The sequence below is a fragment of the Grus americana genome, chromosome Z, assembly GCF_028858705.1.
Source record: "Grus americana isolate bGruAme1 chromosome Z, bGruAme1.mat, whole genome shotgun sequence".
NCBI classification, from domain to species: domain Eukaryota; kingdom Metazoa; phylum Chordata; class Aves; order Gruiformes; family Gruidae; genus Grus; species Grus americana.
This window is the reverse complement of record NC_072891.1, coordinates 33,079,707-33,102,394: the sequence shown is the minus strand read 5'-3', so window position 1 is coordinate 33,102,394 and position 22,688 is coordinate 33,079,707. Positions and strand designations below refer to the sequence as shown.

General features: G+C 37.1%; 1 protein-coding gene across 34 annotated transcripts in view; it reads left to right on the top strand.

Annotated features, from left to right (window-relative positions):
* The window catches only part of PTPRD (protein tyrosine phosphatase receptor type D), a 1,257,748-nt gene extending 1,235,729 nt beyond the window's left edge, over positions 1 to 22,019 (top strand). For all 34 annotated transcript variants that reach the window (XM_054809724.1, XM_054809742.1, XM_054809753.1 and 31 more), the window contains 7 exons: positions 6,692 to 6,977; positions 7,462 to 7,640; positions 8,883 to 9,009; positions 9,992 to 10,117; positions 14,487 to 14,641; positions 18,752 to 18,887; positions 21,270 to 22,019. In XM_054809724.1, the coding sequence (XP_054665699.1) occupies positions 6,692 to 6,977; positions 7,462 to 7,640; positions 8,883 to 9,009; positions 9,992 to 10,117; positions 14,487 to 14,641; positions 18,752 to 18,887; positions 21,270 to 21,338 (1,078 nt within the window). In that variant the 3' untranslated portion in view covers positions 21,339 to 22,019. The remainder of the gene's footprint in view (positions 1 to 6,691; positions 6,978 to 7,461; positions 7,641 to 8,882; positions 9,010 to 9,991; positions 10,118 to 14,486; positions 14,642 to 18,751; positions 18,888 to 21,269) is intronic.
* Positions 22,020 to 22,688: the final 669 nt, after the last annotated feature.

The following is a 22,688-nucleotide window of genomic DNA, read 5'->3' as shown; positions in this document are numbered from 1 at the left end:
TGTAGTGCAACATGGTGCATCTTCCTCCACTGCTAACATGTAGATTATTTCTAATACCTGTGAACTATCAGTCAGTGGAGCCGCTCTTTACATTATGCACTTCCACAACTACATTCCTCTATTGCTTTAGAGTCCTTCTGCATTTCTGTAAAGTTCTGGCTCATGACAGACCTGGATTTAAAGTCTGGTGAGAGGATTTGAACTGCTGTAATGGAATGTCCTTGGTTAGAAGTGTTTCTTAAAATGTTTTTGTTTTGCTGAACATTACTAATGCTACATTTTTATCCTGCATGGAAAACTCAGCTTTTAAAATTATTTTAATAAATAATTATTCCCTGTACATGGGATTTGTTAGAGAAGTTTCTTGGAGATTTGATTCTATATGTTTTAATATTTGAGAGTTTGTTTGTATTCATGGTACAATTTGGTAAGACAGCTTCTTGTGCTGGATCTCTCCAGAGCTGAACTTAGGATCAGATGAAGAACGGATTTACTTCTTGAACATTATTACACTTCTACAATCACACATTGCAAGAAAATTGGCTTAAATCTGGGGCAGTTATATTTGAAGAATTTGTGGTAACGGTAGAATTCTGAGAACGTGCAGACTGAAAGGAAAATCTTCGTTAAGCTCAGTAAAGGAAGAAAGATCTAAGGCTGGCTTTTGATTTGTGAGCCTCATATGCTTTTGCCAGCTATCTATGAAAACTCTGGGGAGCTCTAGATTGAGCTTTATCTACTTGTAGTGAAATCCACTCCTGTTTTCTGATTTTTTATTTCCCTCATTCATTTTAAGAAGCTTTGTATGGCTTCAGTGACAAATATGGTTGCCTCCATGCAGAGCATCGAGATGAAGAAAACACACTGGCTAAAGTCTTTTGTTTGGTGAAGCATTACACCTGAAAATGTGTCGTATACTGTACTTGATTGCTGGTATCCGACCATAACCACAATGAGAAGAGAAGAAAGTCATTGTGCACTTGCAGATCAATTCTCAAAGGTCTCTTATAAGCCAGTACTAGAATTCTTGAAGCAGTCCGGTATCTCTTCTAAAATGAAATTTAAATTTACACAAGGTCTTTGCACAAGGTCTTTATGCTATTTCAGTCAGATGTACCCGCTCAAAAGGATGTTCAATGGTTTCATAAGGGGCTTTTTTGCTGCTTCCTGGACAGAGGGGTGATTTTCAAGTGTTTTCTAATTTCCTAACAGGAAAAGGAGAAAATAAGCTAAATATTGCCCTTGTCAGAACTACTACAGAATTTCTGTGGAATTGGAATCTAATTAATCATATGAAGTTCCTCAGTAAAATCCAGGCATTTTTATATGTTTCCCATATCACAAGCAATTTTATGTACTTTCAGTTCATAAATGCAAGCTTCATTCCATCTGAAACTGTAATATTCAATAAAATTTTCCCCTGATATGAGTCAAAAATGTCCTAAATGATTTTTGGTCTATATTTTACTGTCTTTGCTTCCAATTAAATGATCTGTGAATACTGGCAATTACACTGCCTTCTTTTGCCAAATCACTGAAGTATCAGTAAAGGGTCATCATTTAAATAGCTACAAATTAATCACAAAATCCAACCTTTAACACATCCATACAGTGATTTTAATGTGGAATGGCCCCCTAATGCCTCTTAATTTTTCTTTTTGTGAATTATAGCTGTATTGCATCACAGGACATTGAGCATGTTTCAGCTCATGGGACTGAGTCAGTCATGTTTTTAGAAATTGAAAACAAATGTTATAATAGGATAAATGATAATATTTGAAGCAATAACAGTTTCCTAGTAGGCATGCCTATTTAATAGATTGCTTAGGTTTTCAGCTTGTAAACATAACAGTATCTCTCACTGGCTGAAATGATAGAATTTTTTTTTTTTTTTAATTCTAAGTTTGACACCAATTCTAAGTAACACCAAAAGCTGCAAACCAAAAGGGCAAGAAAATCAATAACAAGTGTAAAATTAATTTGTGAAATTATTCTCATTAGCTGAATTATCATTGTTAGCAGAAAGTAGATAGGAAAGTTTTTTGATGTTCCAGTGGCATATTAGTGAGGATTCTAATTGCATGGCAGTTAGTATGGTACCATATTAAGAAGTTTGTATGATAGCAGAAGAGGAGAAACAGGATAAAGATAGGATAGTTTCTTACTCTTGTATAGGAAACTATTGGAGTCTGAAGATATGTGGGGGAAAGGAGGGAGGAAGTTAAAATATTCATAGCATTGGTTCCATTTTTTACCTGGAAACTGAAAAGGGTAGACACACGGCTCATTTATAATTGGCAGAGTTGGAATGTCCTGAACACTTTAAGGTAGCAAAATCTGTTGCTGGATAAAATGATCCAGAGAGGCATGTGTCCGGAGCATAGCAGAGCCAAATGCCTCAATAAATGTAGTGTGTCAACCCCTCCATCCTTATCATGAAAACATTGGTGCATAGTAATGTGTTTTGGTCTGGTGTCATGATCTTCACAACCTCTGCATAAACCTGAAAACTAGCAAATATCTTCTGTGGTACAGGATGCTAATAACTATTCCTCTCTGAGTTTGCTCATGGGAAGAATACATATATAAATGATAATAGAAGAGGTGAAGGGAAGAAAAGCTTTTAACTGGATTGGAGTTCTTCAGTTGTGGTCTGTAGGTACCAGTGAACCTTTTAACGTTTGATCTGAAAAATGGCATATCCAGGTATAAACATGGTGCTGGAACATTAATTCATTAATACATAATAGGAAAAAGAACCATATTCTGAACTACTGAGAACATCTGCAGTGTCAAACCTTCTTATTTCTCACTTGACCAGCAATTGTTAGGCTGATAAAAACTGAATGCAAAGAGCTTTCATTTCAGGAATGGTTTAAAACTTTGTGTAAACCAATCTGACATAGCACTGTGTGCACTTCTGGTGATTTCTTTGCAATCAAACAAACAAAAACAAAAACAAACAAACAAACCCCCCACAACACAAACAAAATAAAACAAAAAGCCAAAAAAACCCAACAAGCAACCCAATAGTGAGACAATTTCTTGAGTTTTTTGTCATGACTATTACCAATGTTAAGTTCACTAAGGTTTCCTGGAATGCAGAGCTTTTATTATACAAGGTAAATGAACTCCCATTTAGCTAGGATAGCCATAATTTCATTTGTCTGTATATTTTCTTTCTCTACAACTCCCATTGATCAATATCATTGATTGGTAAGTTTTCTGAAGTTCAGAATATTGATTAATTCTTGTCACAGTGGCATCTACAAAAGTTGAGATTTCTGTTAGCAGAAGCCCTCAGTTGTTTGAAGGGAATCTGCTTCTGGGAGGAGTTACTGGTGGCAAGAATACATGGTTAACAATATGTAAATGTGGAATCTTAGAAACAAAACTTACCTCATGTGAGACTAAATCATTTTTCTGCTCTGTAGTTCTCTCTGATTTGGTTGTAAGTAAACACAGTTTGCTGGTAACTGGCAAAGATTCTTGAAGCGTCATGCAAGAAATAGTTTACCCTTAGTTCTCAATTTCAGGATGGACTTACAATATTTAGTATCTCATTTAAATATAGGAACTGTGAGAAGATCTTGGGTTTTATATAATTGTCTTCTAGAAGCTGGGTTGTAATTATGTTTATTTCTTTCTATCTCTTTTCAAAAAATGGCAGTTTGTGATGTTCTTAAATATCCTTAACTTAGGATAATGTCACTGTCTGCAGGGTTTATAAACAGTTGCTTACTGTACTATGTGGGGCATTTCATGTCACTAAATGAAAACAGTTAAGCATTTAGAAGGCCAGAAACTATCATTCATTGTCACAGACATGACATGATCCTGGATATAAAAATGATATATAAAAACCATTCCATTTTACACTTGTGCTTTATATAGCTACATATATGCAAATAGTTGAAATAAAACTTCATAAAGTTCAGTCGTATACATGGCTGCAAAAAGATAGTCATCCATCTCAAGATTTGATGCAGTACGGTTGGTATCCAAACATCTCCATACAATAATTCCTGTAGAGATTTTAGGAAATACTGCTCCATTTAGCACACAAGTTGCATATTCAGACCTTCAGTATATTTCCTGGTCTTGTGTATTCTGTAGTCTTTTTCATATTCCTTCTACATCATTCCTGTTCATTTATGCAAAATGTGTAATAAAGGAGCATGTATGACTAATAGTAATCTCATCAAGGTGAGAACTGTAAGTCTCTTTTTCCTCTGCTGATTGCGTAACATTGTCTTCAGGAGTTATTAAAGGTAGCCCATGCATGTAACAGACAACACCTTTAAGGCAGGGAGGGAATGACTGAAAATCCTTGAAAGTCTGGCACATTTTGACAGCAGGCATCATTAAAATAAACTGCTGTTAAGTAGGTCTATTATGGAGACAGTAATTCTCTTGGATCCAACTGAATATTTCATGATCAAGGTTTATTCCTGTGCCAAGCTCACAGTAGCTGATCCAAGTCTTCTTCTACCCTCAAGTCCCATCAAAGAGGGCAAAGCAACTTAGAATCATAGAATCATAGAATGGTTTGGGTTGGAAGGGACCTCAAAGACCATCTAGTTCCAACCCCCCTGCCATGGGCAGGGACACCCTCCACTACACCAGGTTGCCCAAAGCCTCATCCAACCTGGTCTTAAACACTTCCAGGGAGGGGGCAGCCACAGCTTCTCTGGGCAACCTGTTCCAGTGCCTCACCACTCTCACAGTAAAGAATTTCTTCCTAACATCTAATCTAAATCGACCCTCCTTCAGCTTAAACCCATTACCCCTTGTCCTGGCACTACACTCCCTGATAAAACAGTCCCTCTCCAGCTTTCCTGTAGGCCCCTTCAGGTATTGGAAGGCCGCAATTAGATCTCCCCGGAGCCTTCTTTTCTCCAGGCTTAACAATCCCAACTCTCTCAGCCTGTCCTCATAGGAGAGGTGCTCCAGCCCTCCAGTCAGCTTCATGGCCCTCCTCTGGACTCACTCTAACAGCTCCATGTCTTGCTTGTACTGGGGCCCCCCAGAGCTGGACGCAGTACTCCAGGTGGGGTCTCACAAGAGTGGAGTAGAGGGGCAGGATCACCTCCCTCCACCTGCTGGTCACACCTCTCTTGATGCAGCCCAGGACACTGTTGACTTTCTGGGCTGCAAGTGCACACTGCTGGCTCATGTTGAGCTTTTTATCCACCAACACCCCCAAGTCCTTCTCCTCAGGGGTGCTTTCAATCCATTCTCCACCCAGCCTATAGTCATGCTTGGGATTGCGCCGACCCACGTGCAGGTCCTTGCACTTGGCCTTGTTGAACTTCATGCGGTTCGCACGGGCCCACCTCTCCAGCCTGTCAAGGTCCCTCTGCATGGCATCCCTTCCCTCCAGCGTGTTGACCACACCACACAGCTTAGTGTCATCGGCAAACTTGCTGAGGGTGCACTCGATCCCGCTGTCCATGTCCCCAACAAAGATGTTGAACAGTGCCGGTCCCGGTACCGACCCCTAAGGAACGCCACTCGTCAACGTTCTCCACTTGGACATTGAGCCGTTGACCACAACTCTTTGAGTGCAGCCATCCAGCCAATTCCTTATCCACCGCGTGGTCCATCCATCGAATCCATGTCTCTCCGATTTAGAGACAAGGATGTCGTGCAGGACAGTGTCAAATGCTTTGCACAAATTCAGGTTGTGGATTTTTTTCTAGCTCAGAGTTGTTCCTGCAGAATCTGTTATTGTGCAGAGAGCTAAGAAGTAGTAGTTTCTTTGGCCTCAACAGGATTGATGCAGCTTCACTTCAGCTGCTGCCTAAGACCAGCAACTGACTTAGCTCAAAGCCTGTGAGGAGGCACTAACTTTGCCTCCACCTTATAAATATTACTCCTCCACTGTGGACATTAATTCATTGCTATGATTTCAAGCTTTGTCTTTAAGCATATTTTACTCCTTTTATAATCTGTCCTTTGAAATAATGTGGCTACTGATCATCCTGGTCCAGGTTCTGGCCATTCTAGATCTTTCTTACATTTTCCTAGAGCTGCAAGACAGACATTGGAGTTACCAAATGGGTAACTCCCCAGCCTAAAGCTGGCACAGCTACCTAGGCATGACTGCATTGCAAAGAATAACAGCATGGCCTGACTAAGTGAAAAAGCAGAGTACAGAACAATTTTAATAGGAGCCCCATTGATGGAGTAGGGGAAAGGATAGAAAGTTTACTTCCAAAGCACAATAGAAATGTATAAGACTCATTTTTCTGTAACACTGTTGTTTGTTAATAAATTCGCCTTGTAAACAGAATAGCAACAGCAGCATGTTTAATGAGTTAGTAATCATGCTACAAATAAAGCTTGAATTCTTAAAGGATTCATCATCTCCAGTAATTTCCATTTTTAAGAACATATATTTCTAGAACATGTTGCAATGTGTTTTATTTCTATTATAGTCAAGCCTGAAACTGCAAGATGCAAAGATCTCATATAAAAGCATTCTACGTTCTCAATTGCTTGTAATGGGTGTTAAAGGAGTTTACTTATTTCAGAACACTGACCTCTTTCATAAAAGCTGATGTTCATATTTGGAAAAATGTGCTGTTCAAATCAATGTTACGAAACTTTAAAACTTGAATGCCATACAAGTAAGCACAATGCATGAAATAGTCCCTCATGTTTTCCCTCCTGTGTTCATTTATTTCAGTGCTGGAGTTGGCAGGACTGGCTGTTTCATTGTGATAGATGCCATGTTGGAGAGAATAAAGCATGAAAAGACTGTAGATATTTATGGCCACGTAACTCTAATGAGAGCGCAGAGGAATTACATGGTTCAAACTGAGGACCAATACATCTTTATCCACGATGCACTGCTGGAAGCAGTGACATGTGGAAATACCGAAGTGCCAGCCAGAAACCTGTATGCTTATATCCAGAAGCTGACACAGATTGAAACAGGCGAAAATGTCACAGGAATGGAACTGGAATTTAAGGTACTGGGATTTTATTTTGTGGGGAACCAAAAACAAATGGTGTAACACTTAATGCGGCTCTGTCCTCCACCAGTGGTTTCCAGTAATCAAATGTTAAGACATTGGCAGGCTAAAATTTTAAATTAGGAAGATGGTCCTTTGTAAAATTTACCATTCTATCTTCAACTGGTGTCCAGACAAGAACCGTTCAGTGAAGGTGTTTTAACCCTGCTGTTCCTTATTGTTTCAATAGCTTGAAATGTGTGTTTGCGTAATGGTTTAATACTCAAATTTGTCCATATGCATTAATGGAGCAGACATAAAACTTTTATAAGGTGTTAAGGGAAGCTTTACAAATATTTAAGTAATGCAATAAAATATGGAAAAGTAAGCATCTGAAATTGAAATTATTCATTAATGGATAATGAGCTGAAATCATAAAATCTGATAATGTCATTTGGTTTTGTTATACCTGACCTCAATTCTTTTTATTTATTTTCAAAAGCGTCTTGCTAGCTCTAAGGCTCACACTTCAAGATTCATCAGTGCCAACCTTCCGTGTAACAAATTCAAAAATCGCCTTGTCAATATTATGCCATATGAGTCTACAAGGGTATGCTTGCAGCCAATCCGAGGAGTAGAAGGCTCTGATTATATTAATGCCAGTTTCATTGATGGATACAGGTACTAATGTTGATGTGTTCCCATGTGGACTGCTTTAAAAGTTTACAAAATTATGTATGTAATTATACTGAAAATAACAAAATTTAGTACTGAACTTCAGTAGTGTTTATTATCTGTGCATGCCATGTTTGGTTGGGTGTTTTTTTAAATATTAATAAAAGGGTTAGATTTTCACCCATGCAATAGAGGAAAATTCTGTAAATGATGTAGAGTCTTGAAAGTTATATATTTTTACCTACCTTTAAACCATTGAGAACTCTCAGTATGTTTTACATGCTGAAAGTTACTGCACATTCATAATTTGGAACCTCTATTCCTTCACAACAATCTGCTTAAAAAGATACATGGAACTAATATGCAGAAGAAATACACTCCCTGTGTCAAGGTGATAATCTATGATCTTGGAACTCATTAAAACTAGACATAGCTGCCAAAAGCATTTTATACATAAACAGTTGTGTAGCCCACTAGCATCTTCATGACAACAGGGAGCAATATGCCCTCAGCTGACTAAGCGGCTGGTAGAAAAAGGCATGAAGAAGAAGCTGTGCAGTTTCCCTAAGGCAGTTTAGGTGTACCTGAGTATCTGAACCCACAAAGATCAGTTTCTGAGCCTCTGCTCATAACTGGAAACACCTTTCATCTCCACCGTCATCCACAAAGGTGTTTCTGTTGACTGTAAGAAGCAAGAACAACATGAACTCATCATCATCTTATAAAGCTCCTGATCCAGAAGCTTTTAACAGCTTGGTGGTGACTTCCACTAGTAGTGTTTTAAGGCCTGGAAATGCAGTGCACTCCATCCCTGAAATTTCTTCCTGCCTTACTTTTGCTGGAGGCATCAGACTGTTGAAAAGGAGTTAATAAAGAAACTGCTTGATGCTATAATTCCTAAACTTAATAGATTGTTAGACAGTTATTTCTACAAAATGAACCAGCACAACTAAGTATTTCTTAAGTGCTTTTTACAGCACACAAAATTGAGCGATTAGAGTTGCATTAAAATTTAAATAATAATGATAAAGACATACATCATAATATTAACAAAGTAATTTCCCTTACAAAGTTCTAAAAATAGAAAGACAAGGTTTGATTAAACAACCATAAAAGGTTTCAATATGCTTATTATTAACAGTATATAAATTTTTTCTCTAGATAGTATTTATGTATAAACAGATAACATATATCAATTAATTTTTTTAATTAAAATATTTTTCTTAATTTACTTTGTTTTCAATATAGACAACAAAAAGCTTACATAGCTACACAGGGTCCTTTAGCAGAAACAACCGAAGACTTCTGGAGAATGCTCTGGGAGCATAATTCTACAATTGTGGTCATGCTCACTAAGCTACGAGAAATGGGCAGAGTAAGTAGGGCTGTGATATTCCTTTACTAAAATGTTTGTTATAATTTTTTTTTATTAAAATATTTCATTGTTATGGGAATTTCTAAAGAGAAAGGTAAGGATTTAGGGTCCTTCTGCTTTTGAAATATCAGTGACGTTTTTGATCACCAGGTGTAAGGTTTTCCAATCTGTAGATGTGTTGCAATAGACAGGCTAGACATGGCATTTTGTTGTGGGACACACTGAGCTTCAGCAACTGAGTTTGCATGTTGATATTCCAAAGTATGCAGAGAGAGCATTGCTGTCTGTTGAACAATGAGGATTTCTTATTTGGAAACTTCTCTTTTGCAGTGTCTCGTTTTAACAATGTTAAAAGCAAGTGTGGTATTTTTGAGATCTGAATATTTTCTGTATCGTCATAGCACTGAGCTTTAACATTTCAGCACCCAGTTAACAGTCCTAAACTCATTCAAGTGTTGCATTTTGTAGTGGAAAGAATGAAGCAGTTTACTATCTGGACAGGATTGCATCAAGAAAAAACTGGTATGTCATAAGTGAAATCTGAGTCAGGCCATGTATTTGGGGAATAGAGAAGATTCAGGACACGGCTAGTGGAGGCAGAGAGACAGTCAACTGAGGCCAGGGGTACTTGCTTCAACAGGGAAGTAGAAAGAAAACTGAAGGTGGCCTCAAGATCTAAATTCCATTCTGTATTGAAAATTAGGGTAGGGACAGCTCTTGTCACTGATAAATAATAGAACTGAGTAGAATTATAAATTAGTTCAGATGTACAGTGACCACAGAGAACCCCTTTGCAATGTAATATTGAAGATCATTTTTTATTCTAGGTATGGAACTTCATGTTCACAGCAAGACAAACAGTTCATGTTCCGATCACTAATGGCACTTTCCATGAGTGTTACATTTATCTGAGTGGAGAAGGGTTTATAACAGTTTATGGTAGTGGGCTCGAGTAATGGTATTTTGCTTCGTTACTTTGTAGGAAAAATGCCACCAGTACTGGCCTGCAGAGCGCTCAGCCAGATACCAGTATTTTGTGGTAGATCCAATGGCAGAGTACAACATGCCACAGTATATTCTGAGGGAATTCAAGGTTACAGATGCAAGGGTAAGTTAACATAGCATTACACTATTTCACGTGAATTTAAAAGGAAATGTCAATTTCTTTCTGTTCTCCTCTTTTTTTTAATTTTTATTATTATTAGAAAAACCTTGGGGGTGTTCTTTCTACAAGCTATAAGCAAAAAGCAGATAAAGTTTTTATGCGATCTTTATGTAAGAACAATTGACTTCATTCAGATCTAACATCTGGGCAGCACAACATTGTAAAGTTCTGAGTAACTATTTGTGCTGAAATAAATTAGATGATTTGAGGACCATTTTCCCTTTTTTCCTCATTTCCCCCTTGAACATTTTTTGGGGCGAGTTTTGCACCACCCTCTAGGCAGAACAAATATGAAGCTTAATGCATTGAGATTCAAAAACTGCAAGCAAATAGCATTCGTAAGAAGAGCTTGACAAGGTTTGCACATTATAATTTGATTTTTGGCATAGCATATTTTCAGCACTTTGTATATCTGCAGAGTAGATACATGCAGCTGTGACCCTAGCATCCTCATTTTCATACTGCATTTCTTATCTGAATTCCTGAGTCCAAAGCTGAGCACTGATATAAGATTAAGTGTGCATAAACTTTAAATAAATATTTAGCATGTCTCAGACTTTTGATTTCTGGCACTTTAGTCTGCATGGCAGGAAAAATTACTGACAGCCTCCATTTCTGTAAGCACTGTAGAATACTAGTTGTTCAAGCAAAATAGCAGAGTGTACTGTCCAGGAATAACATGAGTGATTACTCAGAGTTGCCAGTCAGCACCCAAAATATTAGACTTTCTCATAGTTAGCTAGACTGCTGCTTTTAATGTTATTTTCAAGTAAAATTAGGTAGTATTAACAATTAGCTAGACAGTATTGTCACTAACAAAGTCTGCATATGAATATTTTAATTTGGCAAACAAAACTTAGGGGTGTGTTTTTGAAAAGAAAGTGTAGACACACTGGATTTGATTTTCATTCTTTTTGAAAAATAGTAATGATCACATGAATCATAGCTCCTGTAACATATTTGTGCCTAACAAAAGTGGAGAACAGGGTCCTAACATCAGTCTTTAACCATACTTGTAAGCATAGACAGTCAAAGCCAATTTCACTACAACTGTGCTGATAGTGTTCATAGGTCATCTATTAAAAATCTGTTCCATCTCAAGCTGGAAGAGGTTTTACGTGACATAGTTCACAAAGCTCAGATCACAAAATAACAATGACAAAAAGCCACAGATGTAGTTTAAGTGAAGTGTCTACAAACAGTATGTATTTCCAGAAAAGTTCTCTGAAGAGTTTATAATGAACTAGGTTACTTATGAAAGTCTGTTTACTTGTAGCTAGCAAACCAGTAAAAAATCTGAAAGGGTTGAATAACTTAATTTGCCAGAAATAGTTTTATTGGACCTGATGTTAATACACCTCTTTTAAAAAGTGCCAAACACACATGCACTTTGGCAGTCCTGTTGTACCATTTTACCATCACATATCATTGCTTCTCAAATCTTGTATACCTTGATGGTACAAATTTGGTTAAACAATGCACTGGCACGCTCGCAGGACCATCTCAAATTTTGTAGATATTCTGGGAAACTACAGCTCCTTCCAAATTTACTGGAAGCAGTGGGGACTATTTACCAGAATGCACATTATAGTTTTCCTGCAGTTAGGCTTTTATGGCTGTCACACCCAGTAATTGAGACCATCTAACTAAATTGTTGTATTCAAAGAGTAAGTGCTGCAGGCAGTTGTAACCAGCCTCTCTCCCTCTATTCTCCAAACCCATCCGTAAGGTTAGAATACCATCCATGCTGTGGCAGAGCCGAGCTTGCCAATTATTCCCCAGGGACAAGAAAAGAAGCACTTTGCCTTTGTGGGTGTCACCAGCAAGTGTCTGATGTGGAACTCCCTCTTATTTCTGAAACTGAGCTGTGAATTGTTGTAAGGTGAAATTGACCTCTGTAACTGTTTCAATTTACTGCTTCTGACTGCTTTATACTCACTTTCTCTGTAAACTCCAGAGGTCAGTATGTTAGGGCAGTCTCATTTAAGGCTAAACTATTAGTGATGGCTCTAAGAAACTATTATAAATTCTACAGCCTCATGAAAAGACAATTGAATATCCCCTGCGAGGAGCAAGAAGAAATCCAAACGGTCAGCCAATCAATAGGACGACACATTAAAAGCCCTCTGCTCCACACAGGGATCTGAAAGTTTGTATTTTGATAACCAACTCTGCAAACTGTCACAATATTCAAAAGTAAAGATTTTAATAAAATTTGGCATTTGTATTTGGACTGCTATTGGCAAGCATCTCATTAAAAGAAAGCAGCACTGTTTATAATGTCAGTAGCAAAGGGAACTGTGTAAGAAATTGCAGATCAGTTCCCAATATGCTTTAATGCTAGTCCAACATCAGAATAACTAATTTTACTTCTGTGCTCATTAAATAGCATTAAATAACAGAAGTTATTGCCATTAAAATGAAACCAGAACAGTTTTCACAGACTTGCACTGAATTATTGAGTTGTTATCATCCTGAAGTATAGTAAAACAGTTGATGCCCCCTCCCTGGAAGTGTTTAAGGCCAGGTTGGATGGGGCTTTGAGCAACTTGTTCCAGTGAAGGCATCCCTGCGCATCGCAGGGGGGTTGGAACTAGATGATCTTTAAGGTCACTTCCAATCCAAACCATTCTAGGATTCTATGATTCTGTGGTTTAAATACACTTGGAAAAAAAAAAAAGTTTACCATCTAATATATTTTGCACATAGAAATTTGTAATCTTTCTAGTGACAACTTAAACTTAAGTAAAGCAGAATCTTTCTTATCTTTTCAACCCCTGGAAAGTTAATGTTGTTCTAGCACAATTCCTGTCAGGTTCAGAAATTGCTGAAGAGCTTCCATCTCCTTAATCAACATGTTGCAAGTGAGTCAGACTAAAGGTTTTCTTTCTTTACCTTAGAGGAATGGGAGGTTATTTTGGAGGGAATCAACCTATTGTTTTGTCTTCTTAATTGATTAATTAATGTCATGTGCCTAAGAGTGTCTGAAGGGTGCAATTTCCTTATGTCTTCTTGGGGAAAAATGAGATCACAGAGACCATTATGAGAGAAGTCTGTATTAACAAAATGTCATTTAGGTAGGAAATATTTAGTTCTTTGTGTTGATGCCCACAAGAGATAACATTGGGTAAATGATTTCAAACAGATTTTCTTTTTTTTTTTTTAAGTGGGCAAAAACATTCCACAGAAAGGGACTACTAAATTGTCACAGTGATCTAGTGGGATATAAGGGATACTAAGTCAAAGAAGTATAAGTGTGTCGTCTCATGGAGCAGTGGCTGGCACACACACTCATTTTCTGTTTTCCTTACTCATCTGAGACATGGGAGACAAAAACCCACAGTAAAAGAGGAAACAGCATGTCCAGAGGCACTAGTTCACATCAGCAGCTCATGTGCCCATGATTTAAACATTTCAGCTGTGCAGATTGACAGTGTCAAAATCATCAAGAGCAATGTTTGAAAATTCAGAACAAATTTACTTCATCCATTTGTATTGTATTTTTTCTATTTATACGTCCTGACCGTTTACACATTAAATAGGCATATGGCAGAAGTTGGTGTTCAATATTTCCAGTGGCTTCCTTATAGAAATAACCATGCTGCAGTATTCTGCAATTTTAAACAATCCTGTTGGTATTCGTAACCAAAGGTAATGGACAGCTTCAGCCAACTTGTTTTGTGAGAGGAAGAATTTTGACTGAGTCCAAGCTGTTAATGAATGAAATTACAGTGATTGAAGGGAAGTTTATGATTTCTTAAACAACTGACATGTCTTGACCCATCTTCATCTAGGCAAATGTCCACCTCATATTAAAGATATCATCTGCAAAGAGGGCAATAACTAAACAAGTCTTATCAGTGAAGATATTCCTGCCATGCAGGAGATGAGCATATCTAGGAAATGTAGGGTCAGATTGGATGGCCTTATTCTACCTGTTCTGTATTAAAAGAAATTTGGAGTCCACAGGATTCAAAGCGTAACTTACCAAAACAATCGTATAACCTGGTGAGATTGTTATGTCTTTAGCCACAGGCACACTTTTTACACAGACAGAATGTCAGACAACTCTCCTATCCAGTGCAGAAGGGAATCTATGCAATGTTGTTAATGAAACTGCGCTTCTGGACCAACGTGTCCAAAATCACCAGCCAGTACTGCGATTGAAAGAGTCTTCATAAACATGATCTTAGCCATTCCCTAACTCCTCTCAATGTCCTTGTTCTGTGATTGTCTTTCTGGTTGTTGGCTGACTGACTTCCAGCTGCTGAAACATGCTTTTGGGATGCATTATTTGTGTCTTTTGTTAAAGGATGGACAGTCCCGAACAGTGAGGCAGTTCCAGTTCACTGACTGGCCAGAACAAGGAGTGCCAAAGTCTGGAGAAGGATTTATTGACTTCATAGGCCAAGTGCATAAAACAAAAGAGCAGTTTGGTCAGGATGGACCAATTTCTGTTCATTGCAGGTAAGTAAACAAAGCCTCATATGCAGAATTGTTTTTTTCTGAAGTTGATTGCTGATTGCAGTGAAGGTGTATGTAAATGGAATTTCATAGGTGAGCTATCAGAAAATATAATCAAACAGAAGATCTAAAAAGGAACACATAGGACTTCTTTATGAAACAGGAGCTGTTCTATGATATCCCAGTTGCGCAGAAAAGATTTTTCTGAAATATGTGGAAGCATGTGATTTTTTCTTCACTTAAAACTGTCTCTAATGCAAAACAATCTGGTCAATGCTACATGCAGAAAGCAGTAGGAAGAGCCTTATCACAGGCTGCTATATCTGGTTTTGTGGGTTTTTTCCCACTGGTAATTAAAAGTTAGGCTGTTACATTGGTGCGGATTATTAGCTGTAAACAAGCTAGTTACACCTCAGTAGCACATTAGTAGCAATCAAGATGAGACAAACAAAAATAGTAGAAAGTAGTGTTTAGAAACTTTGCCTGTCAGAAAATCATTGAGGTTTGGATTGGTGAGTTCTAACTTCAGAATGTAATGTGCATTTTTTGATTTGATGCCTTCCCTCAATTCCTTTACAATTGATATGCAGATGAAAACAGCTTGCAGGGTGTGTAGGAATAATCCAGGGTGGGGCTTTTTAATATTCTTGTATTTTTTTATTTATTTTCTCTACAGTATTCTAGAGTTTATAGCAGATGGCCAAAAATAATATCTTTATCTTTTATTTAATAATTTTTTTCTATAAATTCCATTAGGATTTTAGATACTCTTTTTTGCAACATTAAATTATTTTTGGTAGATTAAATATTATTTATATAACAGAGATGAAAAATACTGATACAGGTTCCAGGTCCTTCCTGCAAGCCAAGTAATGCCCTAATACTAGCCAGAAGACAAAATGAACATATTTACTAGAGTATACGAATATACAGAGGGAGAGAGATTCTTGGCCTTCCAAAGCCAGCAACCAGAAGTTGTGAAAACACCAGTGTGTTTTAACAGAGTTCCTACCCTCCCTTAGTCTGAAAGACTAAGAAAATAAATGTGTTGGACTACTTGAATCCTACTTTTCTGGTATGCCTAAAAATTTTTATGGCCTGATAAGGAGGACAGCAGTGTTAAGGATTCATTTGGCAAGGGAAACTGAAGGACAACCATGATAAGAACAAGCCTTACTCTTCCTGACATTAATGAGTTTTGAGAGCAGAGGAGTAATAAGCAATATTTATGCCTTTATGCAGACATACATAAGAAAGCAAAGTGATGGTATTCTTCTAAGTTCTTTGTACAATGCAAACTTGTCCACTTGTGACTGCAATGAAATACTGCTTGCAGTAGGTTATGCATCCCTTCCAAATGGGTGTGATCTTTCATGCTGAAATTATGGAGATTTCTACCATTGACTTTGGTAGAAACAAAGTCAAATCCAGTATAATTCATCATGGCTTGATCTTTAAATGTGTTATCATAATTGTAACAACAATTTCAAGATCGGTAATGCTAATCATCATTATGAATGTTAGTCAACTTACATGAACAGAAAACATCCCTAGCAAATTAGTTAAGTTTAGTTGTTTCTTTCAGGAAGCACAAGATCCTGGGTACCTGCACTTTCCTAGTCTTTGTGCAATTATTGTAATAATGCCTCCTGTTTGTACAGTGATGAGTTTTTAAGGATTTCTCTTGTGCAGAGAAATTCTTCAAATGACAAACTCTCCTAGTGCCACTTCCCTGTGTTCTCCTTCCCACTCTACACATTTTTCACAGGCTTGCTTTCTCTGTTGCACTGTAAACCCCTGCCACCCACAATTTTAAAATGTTTTTCTCTGGCATTTTTACAAATAGATCAATGGTTACAATTTAAAAAATAGTTAAAAGAGCAAAGGACTGTTCACCTTAAAGCAAAATTTTCACTTCAACCAATTTTAGATATTTATAGACTTGTTATTCCAACTTTTAGCTGGAAACTGAGGAAGACCACCCTTTAAAAAGCATGCTTTCAAGATATATTTTTAACAAACTCTTCTCTCTTACAAAAACATCAGTACTTCCGCATGACTCATTAAAGCATCCTAACTTTGGTTTCTAACTGTTTAAAGTTGAGTGAATCATACTACATCATGAAGTAGTGCCTTCACTATTTACTAAATTCAGAATTGTTTAAAACCGATGTCACATTGCTTTCTTAAATGCCATGGTAGACCTCAGTTTGCTCTTTGGCTTGCACTGAAAGAAATCAGCTGAATTGTTAAAATGCTACTAGTACTGGTGTGGACTTCCACCACTCTTTAGAAATCCTAAGCATCTTCTAAGAGGAGTTGATATAATGTTAAAATATGCTTGCCACTTTCAGGGCAGCACAGTCCATTTCCTACAGGCTTTACCAAAATATTACGCTTGATGGCTAGTTTGGATTTGCAGGCATTGAGATAGTTCCATGTTGGTCTATCTTCCTCATTAAGTAGCTTCTCCAGATACTTTTTCATTTCTTAAGAGCCCAAGACAACAAATTAATTCCCTTCTTTTGCTGAAAGAAAGAATTCTGAGCATTTTTTTAAAGTAGTAAAGATTTGAATCATATGTGAAGCTAGAAATCCTCACACATATTGAGAAGATCATATTTCAATGGTTGAGCAGGAACAAGAAGAATGAAAAATGGTAATCTGCCTTCACTCTGCTGGTCACTTTGTGGGCTACTTGGTATAGATCACACTGTCATCAGCTCTATAAAGACTAAGCAGATTCCAATGCTATTTTTCCAGGATTTTTTCAGCATCTTCTTGAAAATTAGCTTTCTAATTTACCTTATCATAGAAAGCAGACTTTACACTCCAATTGCTGTAGATGTCCAGGACCGTTGCCATCACATATGGGTAAACTAGCACCAAGAGCATGATATTTTGTCGAATTGTGTCTCAATTGTCCTTTGACTTCAGCTCTCTGAAGGCATATGATTTATGCAAAATTGCTAAATCCAATCACATATATTTAATAGGTCTAGCAGTGCACTGATCTAGGCCAAGCTCTAAAATACCATGATACAATTTGGACAGTGGATTTCCACACTAATCTCATGAATTCACTAGATCTCTGTCATAGCCCATATCAATGTTCAGAGTTCTTCAGTCTTCCCCTGCTGTCCATGTTCTTCCACTCTCTTGTCTGGTGAATAGGTCTTGTAAATCTCCAGCTTCCCAAGTCTATCTGACTGGAGAAAACCTTGTGAAACTATTAGCATCAACAGTGAGATAATGGGGTGCTTAATTTCCACCCATGCAAGTTCAGACTTGGAAAATCTTTCTTTCTGTGTAGTCACCTGTCTCTTTGTCCAAGAATCATCCTCATGAATAGGTCATTGTTTAATTTTAATAACGGACAAATACTTACTCTATTGATTACAGGAATTTCTAGCACTTCTTGGGGATTTTAGCTAATAACAGAAACCTAAGACAGAACAGAGAGAAAACAAGCCATAGATTCAAAGAAGACATTTCAGACTAATGCAGACAAACATGGTGTACATATGTCATTATTGGAAAGCTAAAGATCCAGACTGCTAGACTTGAATAAAAGCTGTGTCTTAAGATTTTCATGTATCCATTATTTGAATTGTAGTGTGTATGAACAATTGCAATATTAATTGAAAATTCACTACCTTTAACTCAAAGTAGTAGAATGTAAACTAACACACTGAAGATGTGCAAAACAGGGCACCTACATGACCGAGTTAAAGTAAAGCAAGCAGTAAAATACATTTTGCCATCTTTTTCTCTTGTCATTTCCAGCGTAGATCATTGGCAACAAATGTTGTCATTTTCCTTCACCATGCACTGATTACTGTATATCTGAATGAACAAACCAAGTCACTTTGCAATGAAGACTGGAGAGTCAGGAAGTACTTAGTAGTGCATGAAGTTTGCTTGAGAGCAATTACTCTTCAAAAAGCAATGTGGTAGTCTGCTGTGGAATTTTGCTTAGTGAGCCTTCCTCCATATAGAAATCTGTACACATATGGTGTGTTGTAACCACAGATAATTTGTCAGCCAATTCTTTCAGCATTAACTGTCAATTAACATTCCTTTTTTCCTTTCTTTTTTCTTTTATTGCAACAGTGCGGGTGTTGGAAGGACTGGAGTATTCATAACCCTGAGCATCGTGTTAGAAAGAATGAGATATGAAGGTGTTGTAGATATCTTCCAGACTGTCAAAATGTTAAGGACGCAGCGGCCAGCCATGGTACAGACAGAGGTGAGGAAGACAGTATCCATATACAATGCTGATGGAAAAGAAGGGATATTTCCACAGCCAAAAAATGCACAGATTATATAAAATGTGCTTGCATTTATATCTTAAGTCATATAGTGACTATATGACTACAGTGTAAAATCTGCCATAAAGGTATTGCAAGGACTATTTCCTGTTACAGCAGTAGATACTGCAGGCTGGGGAAGAAAAAAAAGTAATTTCAGTAGTGGATCCTACATTATGGTAGTTGAGGAAAATAATTTTCCAAGAAACATTACCCATTTTTATTTGAACCTTTGTTTCCTGGCAGAAATGTGTGGTAATAAAGAAGGAGGCAAATTGTTTCTGCAGGCGAATCCACTGCTTTTTTTGTTCTGGGAGCAAAGTGTTGTTCATGGCTTCAGACTGACACTGTATTATTTTCATGGTTTTCTTGACTTTGTCTCACCAAGCAAGTGGATGTTTGCCTGAAGATCATAATGGTAAATTCAGCATCAAGAAAACTATAGTGTAAATAATTTCTTTACCAGCAAGAGTGCCGTAGAGGAATAAGGAAAGTGATAAGCAGTATCAAGTGATTTCCTGGGCCTAGATGCTTGCAACTGTCATGTTGTAAAGAATGCTTAAACATTTTCAGTTGGGCTTAATCTATACTTAAATTTCTGAACAGGAGACTTGAACTAAGCCAGGGCCAGTAGGTTAGGTGAACCAAGGAAAAGGGCAAGAGATGGGAAAGATTTTAGGTGATACATTTATTTAGTGTAATTTGATTGACACTGGCCTTTAAATTACAGTCTGTGAAATTTAGAATGGTTCCCCAGAGTTTACCATTTTCCACAAGAAAATTAAACTTGTTCAATAAAAGCTGGGTAGTCTTATTTTTAAGACAACAACTTCATAAAAACTTATACAAAAAATAAAGATACTTATTTTTAATCTTCTCAGTTAGCCAAGTAAATCACTGTGACCAAACGGAAGAGTTAATTCCATTTCTTTTCTATTACCATCATTCTTCTGGATAAGCAAAATGAAAAACGACTGCTTTCTGTCATTTTAGTTCCAAGAAATAACTACAGTATACAGAAAAACTGTGCTTCTTGTAGCCTACCTGACAGAGTTCAACTATGCAATATATTCTCCCTCCTCCTACTTTGACATATTTCTGTATGTTACCCTTTATCCCTCCTGCTGAAAGTAGAAGTGTTGTGTACACATTTCTTTCAGGGTTCCGTGGAAAACACATCTCTCATTCAGTAGTATAAACTGCCAAGAAATCTAATCCTTACTCAACAAAGCATTTGAACTCCATGTGGACCACACATACACTTAAAATTTAGGCATATGTCTAATGCATTTTCCCACTGTTCCAATACGCAGCAGAAAAGAACTATTAGTGATCACGGCACTACATTGAAGCAAGTATCTGATGAGTTTCCTGGTGTCCAAAAGAATTTTAATTGTGATCTTAACAAGTATAACCCATGTGAGATTACCACATAGCACTATCAGATAAATAAGCAGACTTTCTTAATGTTTTCAATAGCTTTCAGAAGCAACTTCTTTTTTTCTTTTTTTTCTTTTTTAACATTTAAACCCTGAGTGGCAGTTGCAAATGAGTGCACAGAGGTGCCATTTCAGTATAAGTGTGCAATATTACATAAATATGCAAAAGGACTGCTGTGTGGGAGTAAGAATAACATGAAATGCCAAATGTTGGATTCACCAGAGGTATACGCAAATCTCTCACCACACTGAACTTTTCTCTGCTTCCAGGTGTAGGTTGAAATGCAATGTTTCATGTTAATAAGGTGCTTTAGCTGCGTATTTCTCTCTTAGGCCCTTTTCTTGCCACAGGCTAACATATCTTCACATCTTCATCAAAGCCTATATTACTGAAAGGTTGCGATTCCATTTGCTTCCTTAACGTGATTTTTAACCTGGTCGTTTTCCATACAGCATTCCATATTAAGGCTGTGATGGATTTTATCACTTAGTGTTGTATTTGCTATAGAGTTAACTGGATATTTTGCTACTTATTTTCGATGGGGGGAAACCATCTTAGCACGGTCCCATGAGAAGAAAGCTTTATGCTGATGTTATATTAATCCAGAATAACAAACAGTCAGTAGATGGGCATATAGTCTCTGCACAAAAAGAAGTTGCGTTCTGTGGAAAACGTTATTTCATTAAATGAGTGTCTGTCTTCATCTGTTGTAACTTAGACTGGTTTTGTGTTAATGTCAGCAAGAGTATTGCTGAACTGCAGATGCCTCTGTGGTATCTTTGTCTGTAGCCACAAAATATTCACTCTTAGTTGAAAGAAAACAGAAACCCACCAACAAGCTGGCTTTTTGATGCTTTTGTTTTCTATCTTTCTTTCTCTAGGATCAATACCAGTTCTGCTATCGAGCCGCACTGGAATATCTGGGCAGCTTTGATCACTATGCAACATAAAAACCCATCATGGATTTTTATTGCAGGCCCTTTAAGATCCAGAGAGCCGCTTCTGAGCCATACAATGTGCTTTAGAAGTACTTCTTAACTCTTAGCTAAGGAGCGATTATTGGGGATATATAAAATAAAAAAAATAAATAAAAAAACCACAAAAAATAATGGGGATATATAAAACAAAAAGAAACAAACAAACAAAAAACTATTCCATGTGGACCAAGAATTCACAGTTTAATAACCTAACCATAATAAAAGAATCCTGACCACTGAGGCGTCTGAAGGATCTCATTTACAGATACCTCAAGGGTTCGACATTGGTTGAAGTTAAAGGGAAGAGGAAATTAATCAGAAAAAATGATCATCTTGTTCAGGATTTCATGCTTTTGCAAAGACAAATTTTGAGAAAACTGCAGTTCAGTGCAAGATGTTTATTAAATGGTTGAGTCCTGGCTTCTCAAACAAAGCGGACTCTTTACTTCAACATCACCCCTTCCCATCATACTGCTCGTCATAACACTTTAGGGAAAATGTGGGAATGTTTAAAAAGAAAGTCCTTGATTTAGTTTTTTAGTATTGTAAAGATACTGCTGACCTGTGCTTCATTTTTAACTGTGTAAACTTTTTCCTTTTTTTAACAAGAGTTTATCATTCAATGAAGTGAATTAAAGGTTGCATAACTGTTAATCTTTTTGTTTAAAAACTGTAGATTTTTTTTTATGCCGTAGAACTGTTATCTGTAATATCGTGCTGTAGAAATGTTAAATAATTTGAAAATTTGCACATTTTTGTGCAGTCCTATATTTATCTACAGTACCACAGTCTTGTTAGATATTACTTTTACAGTTTTGTTTGTTTTATTTTTCTTTAAGAAACTATTCATTGTAATCAGTTAAATCAAAATGGGGCTTTTTGGTTTCTTTTGGAATCAACAGGGAGGCGCAAAGTATAAAGATGCTGCTAACACACCCACACACATGCACACATATGCACATGCACACCCACACCCCCTCTTAATATATATATGTATTACTGTCTACCCTTATCTAACTCTCTGTATAGTTACAGGGATACAGATAGGCAGATATTCACACACATACACATACACATGTCGATTCGTCCATACCCGGATTTATCAAAGCATTGGGAAAGTTTTTCAGCATACTACAATTATATTAAACTAGTATTTGATCATCTCTACATTTCCAAGGTCCATAAACATCTGTTTCAAAGGGAAGTGAGGAATGCACATCATTGATATTTGAATGTCATCTCTATCCCAAATAATAGTTCTATCCACATCGCCACTTGAACACACACACACACACACGTACACACGCACACATGCACACACGC